The sequence below is a fragment of the Vulpes lagopus genome, chromosome 4, assembly GCF_018345385.1.
Source record: "Vulpes lagopus strain Blue_001 chromosome 4, ASM1834538v1, whole genome shotgun sequence".
NCBI classification, from domain to species: Eukaryota; Metazoa; Chordata; class Mammalia; order Carnivora; family Canidae; genus Vulpes; species Vulpes lagopus.
The window spans coordinates 121,217,710-121,231,317 of record NC_054827.1 but is presented as its reverse complement, the minus strand read 5'-3'; the positions used below and the strand labels follow the sequence as shown (position 1 = coordinate 121,231,317).

The 13,608-nt window shown below is 49.4% G+C and overlaps 1 protein-coding gene across 5 annotated transcripts in view; it reads left to right on the top strand.

Annotated features, from left to right (window-relative positions):
- RGS12 (regulator of G protein signaling 12) overlaps window positions 1–13,608 on the top strand; it is a 119,061-nt gene that overhangs the window by 65,493 nt on the left and 39,960 nt on the right. For all 5 annotated transcript variants that reach the window (XR_005987305.1, XR_005987304.1, XM_041752003.1 and 2 more), the window contains exon 4: window positions 2,578–2,599. Coding sequence is in view for 3 of the 5 variants with exons in the window: in XM_041752003.1 (XP_041607937.1) it covers window positions 2,578–2,599 (22 nt within the window). In the remaining 2 variants the exon portion in view is untranslated. The remainder of the gene's footprint in view (window positions 1–2,577; window positions 2,600–13,608) is intronic.

The following is a 13,608-nucleotide window of genomic DNA, read 5'->3' as shown; positions in this document are numbered from 1 at the left end:
TGCCACTTTACTACTTCTCCTCCGTATCACAGCTTCTATGGACGATTTCAGAGCCATGTGGCATTCTATATCAGAATTTTCCAGTGCCCAAGGCTCTATTAGTTGTAGTTTCTGCTGGCTGTTTCTCCTGGTGGGCTTTTTTCCCGGGTTTGGGGGCCTTTTTGAATTGTAAGCACTTACTTGGGTGGTCTCACTTTTTGGAACTCCTGCAGGCCTCAGTTGCCTGGGAGAGAAGGCTGCTTCTCTCCCAGAGGAATTAGGGAGTGGGCATCTTTGTCCAGGTTTCCCAGGGTGTGTGGGCTGTGCCCTACACCCGATGCCCAGCCCAGCCTCTGGGTCTTACCAGCGGCAACTTTGGTGGTTTGGGAGCAGCAATATATTAAAAGCATGTTTGTCTTTGTCCTGTCTTCATAATTTTTCTATAAATATAAAACTGTTCTAAAAAAGTATACTTTATTTTTTTTTAAATTTTTTTTAAATTTTTATTTATTTATGATAGTCACACAGAGAGAGAGAGAGGCAGAGACACAGGCAAAGGGAGAAGCAGGCTCCATGCACCGGGAGCCTGATGTGGGATTCGATCCCGAGTCTCCAGGATCGCGCCCTGGGCCAAAGACAAACGCCAAACCGCTGCGCCACCCAGGGATCCCTAAAAAAGTATACTTTAAAAAAAATTTATTTATTCATGAGAGACACAGAGAGAGAGGCAGAGACATAGGCAGAGGGAGAAGCAGGCTCCATGCAGAGAGCCCGATGCGGGACTCAATCCCGGGACTCCAGGATCACGCCCTGGGCCGAATGCAGGCGCTAAACTGCTGAGCCACCCAGGGATCCCTTAAAGTGTACTTTTTAAAAAAGCATGTTTGTTGAGCTTTACCTGGATCTGTTGGCACTGCACCTAAGGCCCCCAGCCTAGAGTCTGGCAGTGTCCTGCCCGCCTCGTCCATGTGGCACCCCGTGCTGCCACTCTACTGCACCCCACTCTCGCTCCCACCTCCGTCCTGGACCATGGGTCTTGGTTCATTCTGGGGATGGGTGTAGAGCTTTGTAGTGCATCTGTTCCATCTGCTAAAGCCTGAGAATGTAGTTTTCATTGTGATCATAACATGAAGTTGACCATGGCCTTCATATTTATGAAGTTTGCATTTTATGATTTATTTCTCAGATATTATTGGCAGTATTTCTGATTTTGTGTGTGGCCTTCCTTGTGGATTTTCTTCTCATAATCAATCTCAAGGGAATAACGTGCCTCTGATACTACTGAATTTATAACATGATTGTAGGAGATTGACCTTAATGTACGTGTCAGCCTTGGAAGGAGCCCACCCCATGCTTCTGTAATGAAGGCCAGACCCTTGGTTGGTGAGGGCTGATGGCCCAGGGCTGGCTCAGATCCAAGTCCCAAGAGGTGAGGGGCTCAGAATGGGAGAGGTCCCCCATCTTCCATGTAGGCTGGGTGGTGAGATTTAGGGAGGCCTGGTGCTAGGAACGGGCTGTCAGCTGTGCCTGTGAGAAGCCCTTCCTCATATCCCGCACACTGGTCTCACTTGTCTCAGCAGAGAGGATACGGGTGCATGTCTTTTTTCCCCTCCGGAGTCCCAGGGATTCCATAGTCCAGGCCTGAGCCCAAGGGGAGCTTTGGTGACCACTGAGGAGTGCGTAGCTGCGAGGTTTGGTCCTGTGCATAGTGAAGGCCAGCAGGCTGCCAGGGGAGGCCCATCGCCAGTGTCCCAGCACCCGTGCCTTGGGGGCCTGGCCTGCATGCTGTGCTGGGGGCTCCGGCCTCTACTGTGACCAGGACGTGCATGCGGTGAGATTGCAAGGTGTCCCCTGTGGGCTCCTGCATCCCTTGTTTGAGGGCTCTTTCCTCAGCTGCCCCTCCCCTCCCCCCACTTCCCTACTGGCCTGCACAGTGCCTGCAAGGAGTCTTCCTCAGATGAGCCTTTTGTTACTCTGGCCAGCTGTCATTCCAGGGCCTCCCTCACAGCCTCCTGCTTCCTACTGGCCTGTTCTCTTCCACAACTTGTTCACTCTTGCCCTGGAGCCTTGGAGCCAGCTGCCCTCCTCTGCTCCCATCCCACACTCTGCAGGCTCCCACCTGGTGGGCAGGCTGCAGGACGGACCCCTGCTGTGCTGGCAGCAGCACCTGTCACCACACATGGGGATGGGGGCATTGGGGGTCCCACTCAGGGAGGTGATAGAGTGGCCTAGCGCAGTGTGGGCACTGAGTGGGGCACCACTGAATGTAGGGCACGGGGGCGGGACCGCCCCCTCCCCCCATGCTGCCCACACTGATGTGGGTTCCTAAGCCACTTTCTTCAAGGTGTCCTTCATGGTGTCAAGCATGCTGGGATTTGATCTCTTCAGAGGAGAGTGGTGATGACTTGCGCAGAGCCCTGTGGCCCTGGCCCGCCCGGCCTGGGCGGGGTTCACTCAGGAAGTGGGAGCGGGCACTCGGCTCACCGGCTCACCAAGGTGTCCGCGCGTCCTCGGTCACCGTGCTCACACTGTGGACCTGTTGGTTCCTGACTTGTCATGAGGCTTAATTAACTCATGTCTCTCTCTCTTTTCTTTCAGTCTGCAACTGTGTCTGATGGCGGTAAGTCCCCATTTCTGATGTATATTTTTATTTTTTTTAATGAAGTGTTCAAATTGTGAATGTGTATTTGCCACCGATCCACCTGGAAGAGGTGATTTACTTGCCTCTCCCCATGCCCTGGGGGAGGGTTCGGGTCAGGGCTGATGTCGAGGGAGCTCGCGTGGCTCCCAGGTGGCCGGGACGCGAGTTCTGGAAGCCGTTCATTGCAGAGACATGTTAGGAGCCTGGCCTTGAGCGGGTGGAGGCCTTGTGGCCGCGCCGGCGTCGGCTGCAGCACGTCCCGTCCCACGCCTGTGCCAACAAGTTTAAACACGCCATCTTGCTAAGCAGCAAGTGAAGATTTCAAAGCTCTGGCCGAATTTGAGCAATTCTGGAATTTCGGGTGAGACTCAGGTGCTATGTGTCCCTTTCCTAGGAAGAGCGCAGTGGGTGAGTGGAGGCCCCGGGGTGGAGAGGAAGCCTTCTTCCTGCCTCTGGGTCATGTTGTCCGAGGAGACTCCTTTCCTGGGAGCAATCCAACACTGAGAGGCTACAGGTGTCCTCTCCGACTGGAAGTTGCTCAGGTGTAACCTTGTCCTGTAGCTGAGTAGTGGGTCCAGGGTTCTAGTACTCATGAAAGTCCTTATGCTTACAAGTTGTGTTTTGTTTGTCACATGTTTTAATTAATCTATTCTTTGCCTTTTGAGAGTTGAATTTTCTAGTTTATCAAAAGGTACAAGCTCTGTGTTTTCATGGTCTGCTGGCTGTGAGTCTGGGAGCAGGCGGTGGCGGCCAGAGGGGACAGGTGCAGGGTTCAAGGGGGCCTGGGGACTGCAAGGGAGAGAGAAAGTAAGTGTGGTTTTCTCGATGCTGTCTGTTGTCCCACAACCGCTGGCTCTGCTGGCGGGCCCTGGACAGAGCTGTGGGAGCGGAGGGCGGCCTGGCCTGTGGAGCCTGCGGCCCTGCTCCCTGCTGCTTGCTCACAGGGGTGCCAGTGGAGCACCTCTCAAATTACAGACGTGCTGATACCTGAGGCCACGGAGCCTGAAGGTTGTATTTGTGGATTTATTTTAATAAAAGGAATTACGTTCCCTATTTTATGTGCAGTGATAATCATGCCATTTAATCAGTCTTCAGCTGGGAGTGGGAACAATTTCCCTTAATGGAAAGAAATAGGACCAGTAACCAAATCCAGAATAAAAGTGAGTGGTTTTTATAACATTCTCTTCATGCTTCCCCTTTCTACTGTGTTCCAGTTTGTCTTTTCTGGTAGAAGACAATCATTTTTGCAGGAGATTTATAAATGTGAGAAGTTCAGTTTCATCGTAAATATGAAGTCAGTCATTGAGACAGTTTGGTTCTGTCAGCAGCAAGTGCGGGACCCTGGAACTTGGGTATCTTGTCTACTCAGTGCGTCCGAAGCCGAGCCCCCCAAGTGTGGGGGCCCCCCACGGTCCTGTGTCCTTCCTGAGGAAGCAGCACCCCACTGTGAGGCAGGGCCTCCTGCCCCTGTGACCTGGGGTGCACGGGCCCTCCTCCATGCCAGGGGCTCACTGTTTCATGAGCACACCCTGGAGCTCAGGAACTGCTCCAGACAGCTTAGATATGTTTTGTTTTTTTATGCTTTTATTATTTTCCCATCTTCGGTTTCTCTTCTGATTTTTGAGAAGAAAACGTTTCTCACTGAATTTGCATGCTAGTTCTAGGAGGTATGTGTTATATTCTGCCGTCTTTACAGATGAGCACCTTGAGGCAGAAGGGGGCCACCATGACACCAGGTTAGTGGCTGAGATTGGGGTTCAGACCCTGAGATGGGGCCGTGCACAGAGCCCGCGGAGGCAACTCTGGCTGCTGAGGCTCATGGTGCCCAGCTTCCTGCCCCATCGTGCCCCAGCTCCAGCTCCAGGCCCCCTAGCCCCTGACCCTACTTCCCAGGGACGCCTCCCCAGCCACAGACAGACAGGAGCCTGTTGAATGGGTTTCCACACACGGATGTTTGAGGGGCCATGCTGGCCGGGGGCGGGGGGTTCAGGCTCCCCGAGGGACCTGGGAGCCCCAACAGCATAGTCACTGCAGGAGGAGGGCAGGGCCTGGGGAGCCTCCTGCTCACGGATTGGGGTCTCCACATGGACATCGTGTGTGGCTTTGGTGACGAGTAGTCACTCACTCGGAAATATGGTTGGTAACTTGTCTTCCCTTTCATGTAGCATCCCTTTCTCTTGCAGCTTCTCACCATCTAGTTGTGTGGCTTTATTTGAAGGAAGTGGACAAAGCTGTTTTTGTGATCTTTGAAACTTGAAGAGTATTTTCCACTTTCTCACAAGGAGAGGGGCTCGTCTGACCCCTGTGCAGGCAGGGTCAGAGGTCAGCTTCTGTGGAGGGCCACCCAGGGTGAAGTCCGGGGCAGATTCTGTCTCAAGGAAAGGAAGAGCATTCTAGCATTATAGAAAAGCTTAGAAATGAAGTAGTCTGCCGTGAGGGAAGGTACTCAAACACTTGTTCACAGAGAATGCCCACAGCTGAAAACCAGGAATGCAGAGGTGGCAGCCATGAGCCTCCAGAGTGGGCACCTGAGGGGCGTCCAGCTCTCCCAGTCTGAGTTTCAGAACAGTGCAGCTTTACTGTCATAAAAGCTCACTCTCATATTTCATTTCTGTCCTTTTTTTACCCTGCACCCGGCAGCTTTGCCAGGGCTCCCCTCCCACTCAACTCCTACGTCCCCAAAAGGTTAGGCTGGTTTCTGCCATTACTAGATGTGGCTTTTGAAGTTGAAAAGGGAGGAGTGAGGGGGAGCACGGCCCCGGGGATGGTCCCTGCAGGAGCCACACACACAACGCCCCCACCCCAGCTGTTTCATGAGCACAACTTCACCCGCCCAACCCTCAGCTCCCCCAGCGTGCTGGTCCCAGAGCCCCTCTGTCTCCTGGGGGGCATGTCCACTCTACCTCCTCATGCTCCCATCTCCTAAAGTGCTGTCTTCCCCCACTAACACCCAGCGGGCATGCCCTCCCCCTGCCCAGAGCTGCCAGGGGTGGAGGTAGTCCTTTCCCGTGCCTCGCCAGGCACTGTCCTCCTGCGCTGCTCTCATGTGCCCTCAGGCCATGTGCGCACCAGCATGCTCCCCATGTTGCGGCAGCTCGTCACGGGGGCTGCACCCGCCAGCAGCTTCCCTCTGAGTATCAGCCTGGCTTTGTTTCCGACCAGCACTGCTGACGAGGACCTCCATCCTAATTACTCATCTGGGTGGCTGTGTGGCCTGCCCGTCCACCCACTAGCAGGTGGCCTCCCTGTGGCGGCCTCAGTGCCACACACCGCAGGTGACACAGAGGGTGTCTGCTGGATGAATGACTGAATTAAGGCCCTCACAGGATGTGCAGTTGCTAGCTGGATGCTTGGTTGGGACAGTGGCTTTCAAAGTTTTTATTTCTTAGTGAAACCCTCTTAAAACACAAGCAGACAAGCTCAGTAGTAGAACCCCATCTGGTAGAGCACAAAAGCAGAGAGGTCTGGTTGGATTGTGGGGCTGCGGCCAAGGCCTGAGCACCCAAGTGTGGGTGGGCCTCTTTCCATGTGCCGGCCCACATGGAACAGGGGTGGGCAGGCTCTTATCTTTCTCCAGAAGCTTCCATCCACCACCTCATACTAGCACAGACACCTATTTTTGAAGTCATTCGTAAGCTCCATGCCATAAACCAATAGCTGTCGTTTCCACTAGTTTTGATTAGTGTTTTGACATAGAAATGAACCTTTTTGAAATCAGAAATAATACCAGATGAAGGACCTGTGATCTTTAATTCTTCTTTGTTTTCTGAATGCAGATGGCCTTTGATTTTAAGTCTACTCTCTACCCTACTTTTCTGTCTGTCCTTTTCAAGGGCGTGCAAAGTTAGGTAAACCGCGGGGAAGAGGGAAGATGGCGGGTATGTCCCTGGGCTGGCGCATCAGGAGTGACAGGGAAGGCTGTGCACCAGAGGTCCTTGCCACCAGGCAGCTGATGGTTGGCCTCATCAACCCAGCACACAGGCCTTGGCTTTGCAAACTCTGAGGCAGTGCCTGTCCTACCTTAGTCAGTGCTCAGTAGTGAGGAGATGGGGAGACATCTTCTGCTAGTTAGTTCCTCTGTAAGTGGCAGCTAAGAGGCTGTGCTAGCAGGTTAGGATCGTTTAGTAACTGTGATCAGAGCAGAGGGCAACTAAACATGTCATTTTTAGCCAGCCACTAAGATTAAACGTGTCATGGACCTTGGGCCATGGGGAAGGTGCCGTCCAAGAGGAAGGCCACTAATTCAGGCCACGCATCCTTGACCACACTTGGTACTTGGCCTGGGTGTATTTTGGCACATGTTACCAGTAATCATATTCTGCACATGGGTTTCTTGTTTTTTTTTTTAATAATTATTTTAATTTTTCCCAGATTTATTGAGGCATAGTTGACAAATAAAAACTGTATGTGTTTAAGGTATATGATATGATGATTTGATATACATATATGTTGTGAAATGATTACCACAGTCAAGAGTAATTAATATATTCATCATCTCACATGGTTACCTGTGTGTGTATGTGGGGGATGGGGACCATAAGATTGACTGTCTTAGCAAATCACGAGTGTACAATACAAGTTTGTGAAGTGTGGTCACCATTTATACCTTAGGTCCTCAGAACTTACTCATCTTATAAGTGAAACTATAGACCTTGACCAGCATCTCCTGTGACCCCGCCGCCCTCAATCCCAGCCCCTACTAACCACCATTTCACTCTTGCTGCTATGAATTTGACTACAATTGACCCTCGAACAACACAAGTTTGAATTGCACAGGTGCATTTAGACACAGATTCTACCCCCCACCCCCGATAAACACAGGACAGTCCTGTAGGTGTATTTTCCTTATAATTTTTTTTAAGATTTTATTTATTTATTCATGAGAGACACACAGAGGGAGACACAGAGACATAGGCAGAGAGAGAGAAGCAGGCCCCATGGAGGGAGCCTGATGCAGAACTTGATCCTGGGACTCCAGGATCCTTTAACAAGGCAGACGTTCAACCGCTAAGCCACCCAGGCATCCCTCCTTATGCTTTTCTTAATAACATTTTCTTTTCTGTGGCTTATGTTATTGTAAGAATACAGCATATGTTAACACAGAACACAGAACATGTGTTGATGGACTGTCTATGTCATCAGTAAGGCTTCCGGTCAATAGTGGGTTGTTAGTAGGTAGGTTTTTGAGGAGTCAGAAGTTATACATGGATTTCCAGATTTTTGACTGCGCAGGGATTGGATTAGGGTTAGGGCACCCCAGTCCCCATGCTGTTCAAATATCAGCTATACTTTAGATCCCACACACAAGGGAGAACATGCAGTATTTGACTGTCTGTGTCTGGCTTATTTCACATAGCGTAATGACCTCTGAGTTTGCCCATGTTATCTCAAAGCAGAATTCTCTCTTGAGGATCAAATAATACTCTTCCATATGGGTATTTGTGATTTCTTTGTCTCTTCACCTGACCGGCACTTGTTTCCATGTCTTGACCATTGGGAACACGGGGATGCAGATTTCTCTTTGACTTCCTGATTTCAGTCCCTTGAGAGAAATACGCATGGGTAGGATTGCTGGATTATAGGGTACTTCTATTTTCATTTTTTGAAGAATCTCCATACTGTTTACACAGCAGCCACACCAACTTACCTTCTCACCAACAGTGCACAGGGGTTCCCTTTACTCCACGTCCTCACCATCGCTTGTTGGTTTTTGTCTCTTTGATGAGAGCCACCCTGATGGGAGTGAGGTGATTCCTTATGGTGGTTTTGACTTGCATTTCCCTGATGATGAGGGATGTTGAGCATCTTTTCAAGTGCCTATTGGCCATCTGCATGTCTTTGGAAAAATGTCTGTGCAGGTCTTTTTTTATCTGGTTATTTATCTTTTTGTTACTGAATTGTATGATTTTCTTGTATGTTTTGGATATGACTCCTTCACCAGATATAATTTGCAAATCTTCTACAGAGGGGCTTCTGACCACATGGCCACCATTGAGCAGTTTAGACCTTCAGCCTTGTGCCCTGAGTGAGGCACAAGGCCTGGAAGAGCCCAAGGAGGAGGCCCAGCTGCAGCCATGCTTGGTGAGGGCTGAGGAGGCTACAGCTCTCCCCTACGAGCTATGCTGTGTGCCAGCACAGTGCCTGTCATGCTACATGGTGCTTCATTTCAATTTTGATGGCTACACTGTTAGGCAGGTCCAGATGTCACCGGCAGGAAAGGTGAGTAACTGGCATACTCACACAACGGAGCCCTTGAGAGCCCTGAGATCACTCCTCCTGCAATTGCACACATCTATACAGAGGAGCCTCAGAGATGGTGCTCAGCTCGAGAAGCCAGAGCCCAGAGACGGATGATAACTCCGTTTATGCCAGAGGCTGAGAGTGTGAGAGCCGAGGCCCCGAGAAGTAGGACCGTGCAGTGGGTGGCAGCAGTGGTGCGCCATGGAGCTGATGTGTCCAGTTTCCTGCCACATCTCTCCTTCTAGCTGCCGACACTTGATACCTGGTTTAGTTGTACATATTTGATATTTGAGGATATTTGCCTTTTTGGGCAAAATGATACATATGTACTATAAATAACCTAAGTAATAAGAAAAAGTAAAGCAGAAAATGGCTTTTAAAAAATCAACCCCAGGACACCTGGGTGGCTCAGTTGGTTGGGTGGCTGACTTGATTTTGGCTCAGGTCATGATCTCAGGGTCATGGGATCAAGCCCCGAGTGGGCTCCCTGCTCGATGGGGAGTCTGCTTGATAGTCTCTCCCTCTGCCCCTCCTCCTGCTCATCGTGCTCTCTCTCTCAAATAAATACATGAATCTTTAAAAAAAAAAAATCAACTCAATCCAACAACCTTGGGCAATATAGGCAAACATCACTACAGGTGTTTATAGTGAAGCTAAAGTAGGGGGATAGCAGGTCAGAGCCATGCTGGCCAACACGCTAGGTCCTCCATGCAGATCAGGGTCCCCTGCAGTGTGCCACCAGGCAGAGGGGACCAGGCACAGGGCACTCAGGCTACTTGGTGGCTCAGATGGCCAAGGGAGGCTCGGCCAACAGCCCCCTTCTGCTCCTCCTCTGTTCCCACCACTCCTGGGGTCATGGCCACAGAATGTACTTCATTCACCAAAGGCACAGTCGTAGTGTCACACCTTGTGGCTGGAAACTTCGGTTCTGTGTGGAGTAGAGGCGAGAAGACTCATGATAGGCCCTTCCACTGGGCTTCTCTGTCTCTGCTCTTTCACTTGGACTCACTAGCAGGTTTCTAAGAGTCCCTAGGTGCTCTATTCCTCACGTTTCTGCTTCTTCAGGAAAGCCAGTCTGTTCTCATCATACTCAAAATACAATTTTGTTGCAAAAGTCTTTTCTTCTATGTCACTAATTTGATTTTCAGATATATCTTGTCTCTTACTTCCTCTTTATTGGTTTTATTTATTTTATTTTTTATTAAAGATTTTATTTATTTATTCATGAGAGACACACACACAGAGAGAGAGAGAGAGAGAGGCAGAGACACAGGCAGAGGGAGAAGCAGGCTCCATGCAGGGAGCCCGATGTGGGACTCGATCCCGGGTCTCCAGGATCACACCCTGAGCTGAAGGCAGATGCTCAACTAAGCATCTGAGCCACCCAGGGATCCCATCTTTATGGGTTTTATAATAGTATTGCTCTTGTTCTCAATTTGTTTAGTCTGCTGTGTACTGTCATAGAACAAGAAGGATTATAACACTCTTTAGGCTGTGTTTCCTTTCAGGCCAGACTTTGTGTTTGTCTTTTGCTTGTTATGTACCTGCTCTCATCCATGCATCTGTTCATGCACCTGACTGACCCACCATCCATCCATCCATCCATCCTCTTATCCATCCACCCATCCATCCGCTTACTGACCTACCCATCCACCCATCTTTCCTCTTATCCATCTCTCCGTCCATCCATCCATCCATCCATCCATCCATCCATCCATCCATCCACTTATCCGCCAGCTAGGGATGTACTCACAAAGGTTTATCCCCACTCTCCCCAGCTTATCTGTCAGCCTGCCTTACTGAGAATGTCAGGGTTCTGCTGAGTCACCTCCTTTCCCAGGATGACTGTGGAGGACTCAGGTGGGTCATGCAGAGAACGTCTCAGAAAGTCTCCATTTTTAAAAAAAATCTTTCTTTGGCTTTTTTCCCCTTCTTTTTTCTTTCTCTGTTTGTGAGCTTATGGCAAGAGACTCCTGTGGGTTGCTCTCTTGTTAAGTTGGTGGCTGGTTTGTGGTCTGCACCCCACTCCCGCCTGCAGGGGTATGGGGAAGGGGAGCCTGGGAGCCTACTTCACATGCTCACACTTACTTGGGAAGCTGCGCTGTGTGGGCTTGTTTTGTTTCTAAATAGTACTTTTAGTAGGAGATGAAAGAGGAAAGTAGGTTGCTATAGCCGAGAGCTTTACAATCCTCCTTTTCACCTGCTCCTCTGGGCACTTGGTGCTGAGGGATGTGGGTCTGACTGCTCTGTCTCCAGGGCACAGCAGGGGCTCTGCTCCCAGAAGTTTGAACACACCCGACTGAGGCTAAGCACAGCTCACTGGGCTGCCAGGCCATGTCTTTCCAGGCTCTATGTCCCCTCTTTAACTCTGGCTGGACACCCAGTGAACGATGGTGGGCATGGCCTGGATCAGATCCAGTGGAGAACCTCCATTTGCCATCTCCAGGCCTGGGCTCTCTCCTTCCTCCCACCAGAATCCAACCTTTAGCTCTCCTTGTGGGTCTGTCTCAAGGCTCTGAGTTTGTAGTAAACTTGAATTTCTAGAAGTGACTCTTATTATTTCAGGTGTTTGGGATTTGAAGAGCCTCTCCCTAACATCATCCTGCATGAAAGTAAATGCAACTCACAGATAAACTCCTGTTGCTTCTCCTTGTTCACTGGAAGTAACTGACTCTTGTGAAACTGCACACGTATCAGAATTCCATGACTAGCATTCCCTGGGCTCCCACCCCCAGGGCTGGGCTAGCCTAGCTCCCGGGCCGCCCTCTGGGGCATGCCCTCTTCAACTATGTCTCTGTCTGTGTCCTCCTCTGGCATTTGGTGGATCTGGGGCATTGCTGTGCGGTGCAGAGTCAGGCTGCCTGGAGTCCGTATGGGAGGTGACCCTTGCTGATGGTGTAGCTGGGGGCTGACCTGTGCCCACCTTGATGCAGACTAGAAGGTGTAATCTTTAGTATTCCTGGCAAATGGAACTACATTCTATACAATTTGAAAAAGAAAGGGAGATGTAAAAGGTTTCAGAGTAATGCCATATTTTTGTACAAAGTTTTAGTGATTTCACATTATCTGCATCAGAAAAGCAGTGTAGCCTAACTGAACATTTTTCAGAAATGTTTGCTAAATAGTAGAGATGGAATGTTAATTTGTAATTTGCTGTGTGAGAGGGGCTGTTTTAACCAAAACTCTTTATTTTGGTTTAATATATCATATTCGTTATGGTTTGCTTTAGAACTGAAAAATTATACCCAGAATAACATAGTGTATTTATAGGGTATGAAGTACTAAATATCTGTAAACACTAGTCAGACTGTAGATTTTAGTCTGGGGAAGCATGCAGCCTTGCTTTCTGCCAAGATGCTGTCCAATGTGCTTATTTCTTTCCAGTTCTATAAGATATTTGGAGAGAGTTTTTACCAGCAACTATTTATTTATTTGTTTGTTTTTTAAATTTTACTTATTTATTCATGAGAGACAGAGGCAGAGGGAAAAGCAGGCTCCCTGCAGGAAGCCTGATAGGGACTCGATTCCAGGATCCTGGGATCATGCCCTGAGCCAAAGCCAAAGGCAGATGCTTTCTTATTTATTTATTTTTTAAATTTTTATTTATTTATTTATTTATGATAGTCACACAGAGAGAGAGAGAGAGAGAGAGAGGCAGAGACACAGGCAGAGGGAGAAGCAGGCTCCACGCACCGGGAGCCCGATGTGGGATTCAATCCCGGGTCTCTAGGATCATGCCCTGGGCCAAAGGCAGGCACCAAACTGCTGCGCCACCCAGGGATCCCCCAAAGGGAGATGCTTAACCACTGAGCCACTCAGGTGCCCCAGTGATTATTTCTTTTTTTAAAAAAGATTTTATTTATTTATTTGAGAGGGAGAGAAAATACAAGCTGGGGGAGGGCAGAGGGAGAAACAGACTCCCCGCTGAGCAGGGAACCCAGCGTGGGACTCGATCCCAGGACCCTGGGATCATGACCTGAACCGAAGGCAGACGCTTCACCGACTGAGCCCCCCAGGCGTCCCTATTAGTAATTATTTCTACTGTGAATTTTTTTTGAGTGAACAGAATTTTAAAGTAATAAAGCCAGTGAGCACAGACCTACCTCCCAGAACTAATATGTGAACATTTGGGCATATTTGCTTTAGACCCTTTTTCTAGAGCATTAAAATCACAGTGGAGGTCCCCCGTGTGCCCCTCCTGTATTATTTCCCCCTCCCCCCAGAGGCCCTGTCTGGCAGCAGGCGTGTATCCTTCCTACCCCAAGGGAATTGATTACTTTGCTCTCTTATGAAACTGTAGTGTAAAAAGAGTGGGGTGTGCAGACTGTTTTTGTAAGCTGTGTGTTCGCATCCGGAATGTGGGTAGCTCCTGGGCTGCTCAGGTCCTGCCTCTTGATCGAGGAGCTGCTCCGGGAGCTGGTTCCAGGGCTGCATTCACTTGTGAAAAACTATACACTTGTAACGTGAGCGTTTTTCAGTCTGTGTTACCCTTTTGTGAACAGTCTACTGAAATAATATTTTGAATGTTAGAAGTTTTTTACCAAAGGACTTTCAAAATTGTCTGAACATCTTAATAGGTTCACTCTTAGAGTATTTATAAAGTTGCTGAGAGAAAGCATTTTATAGATGGGGCCGAAAACTTGGTTGGCCAGAATAATTTAAAGGAAAGATTTGAAAATGGACCTTGAGGTCAGGGGTACTCAAGGCCTTTCCCAAGGGCTGTCCTGAGTAATTTTTGTGCAAATTAG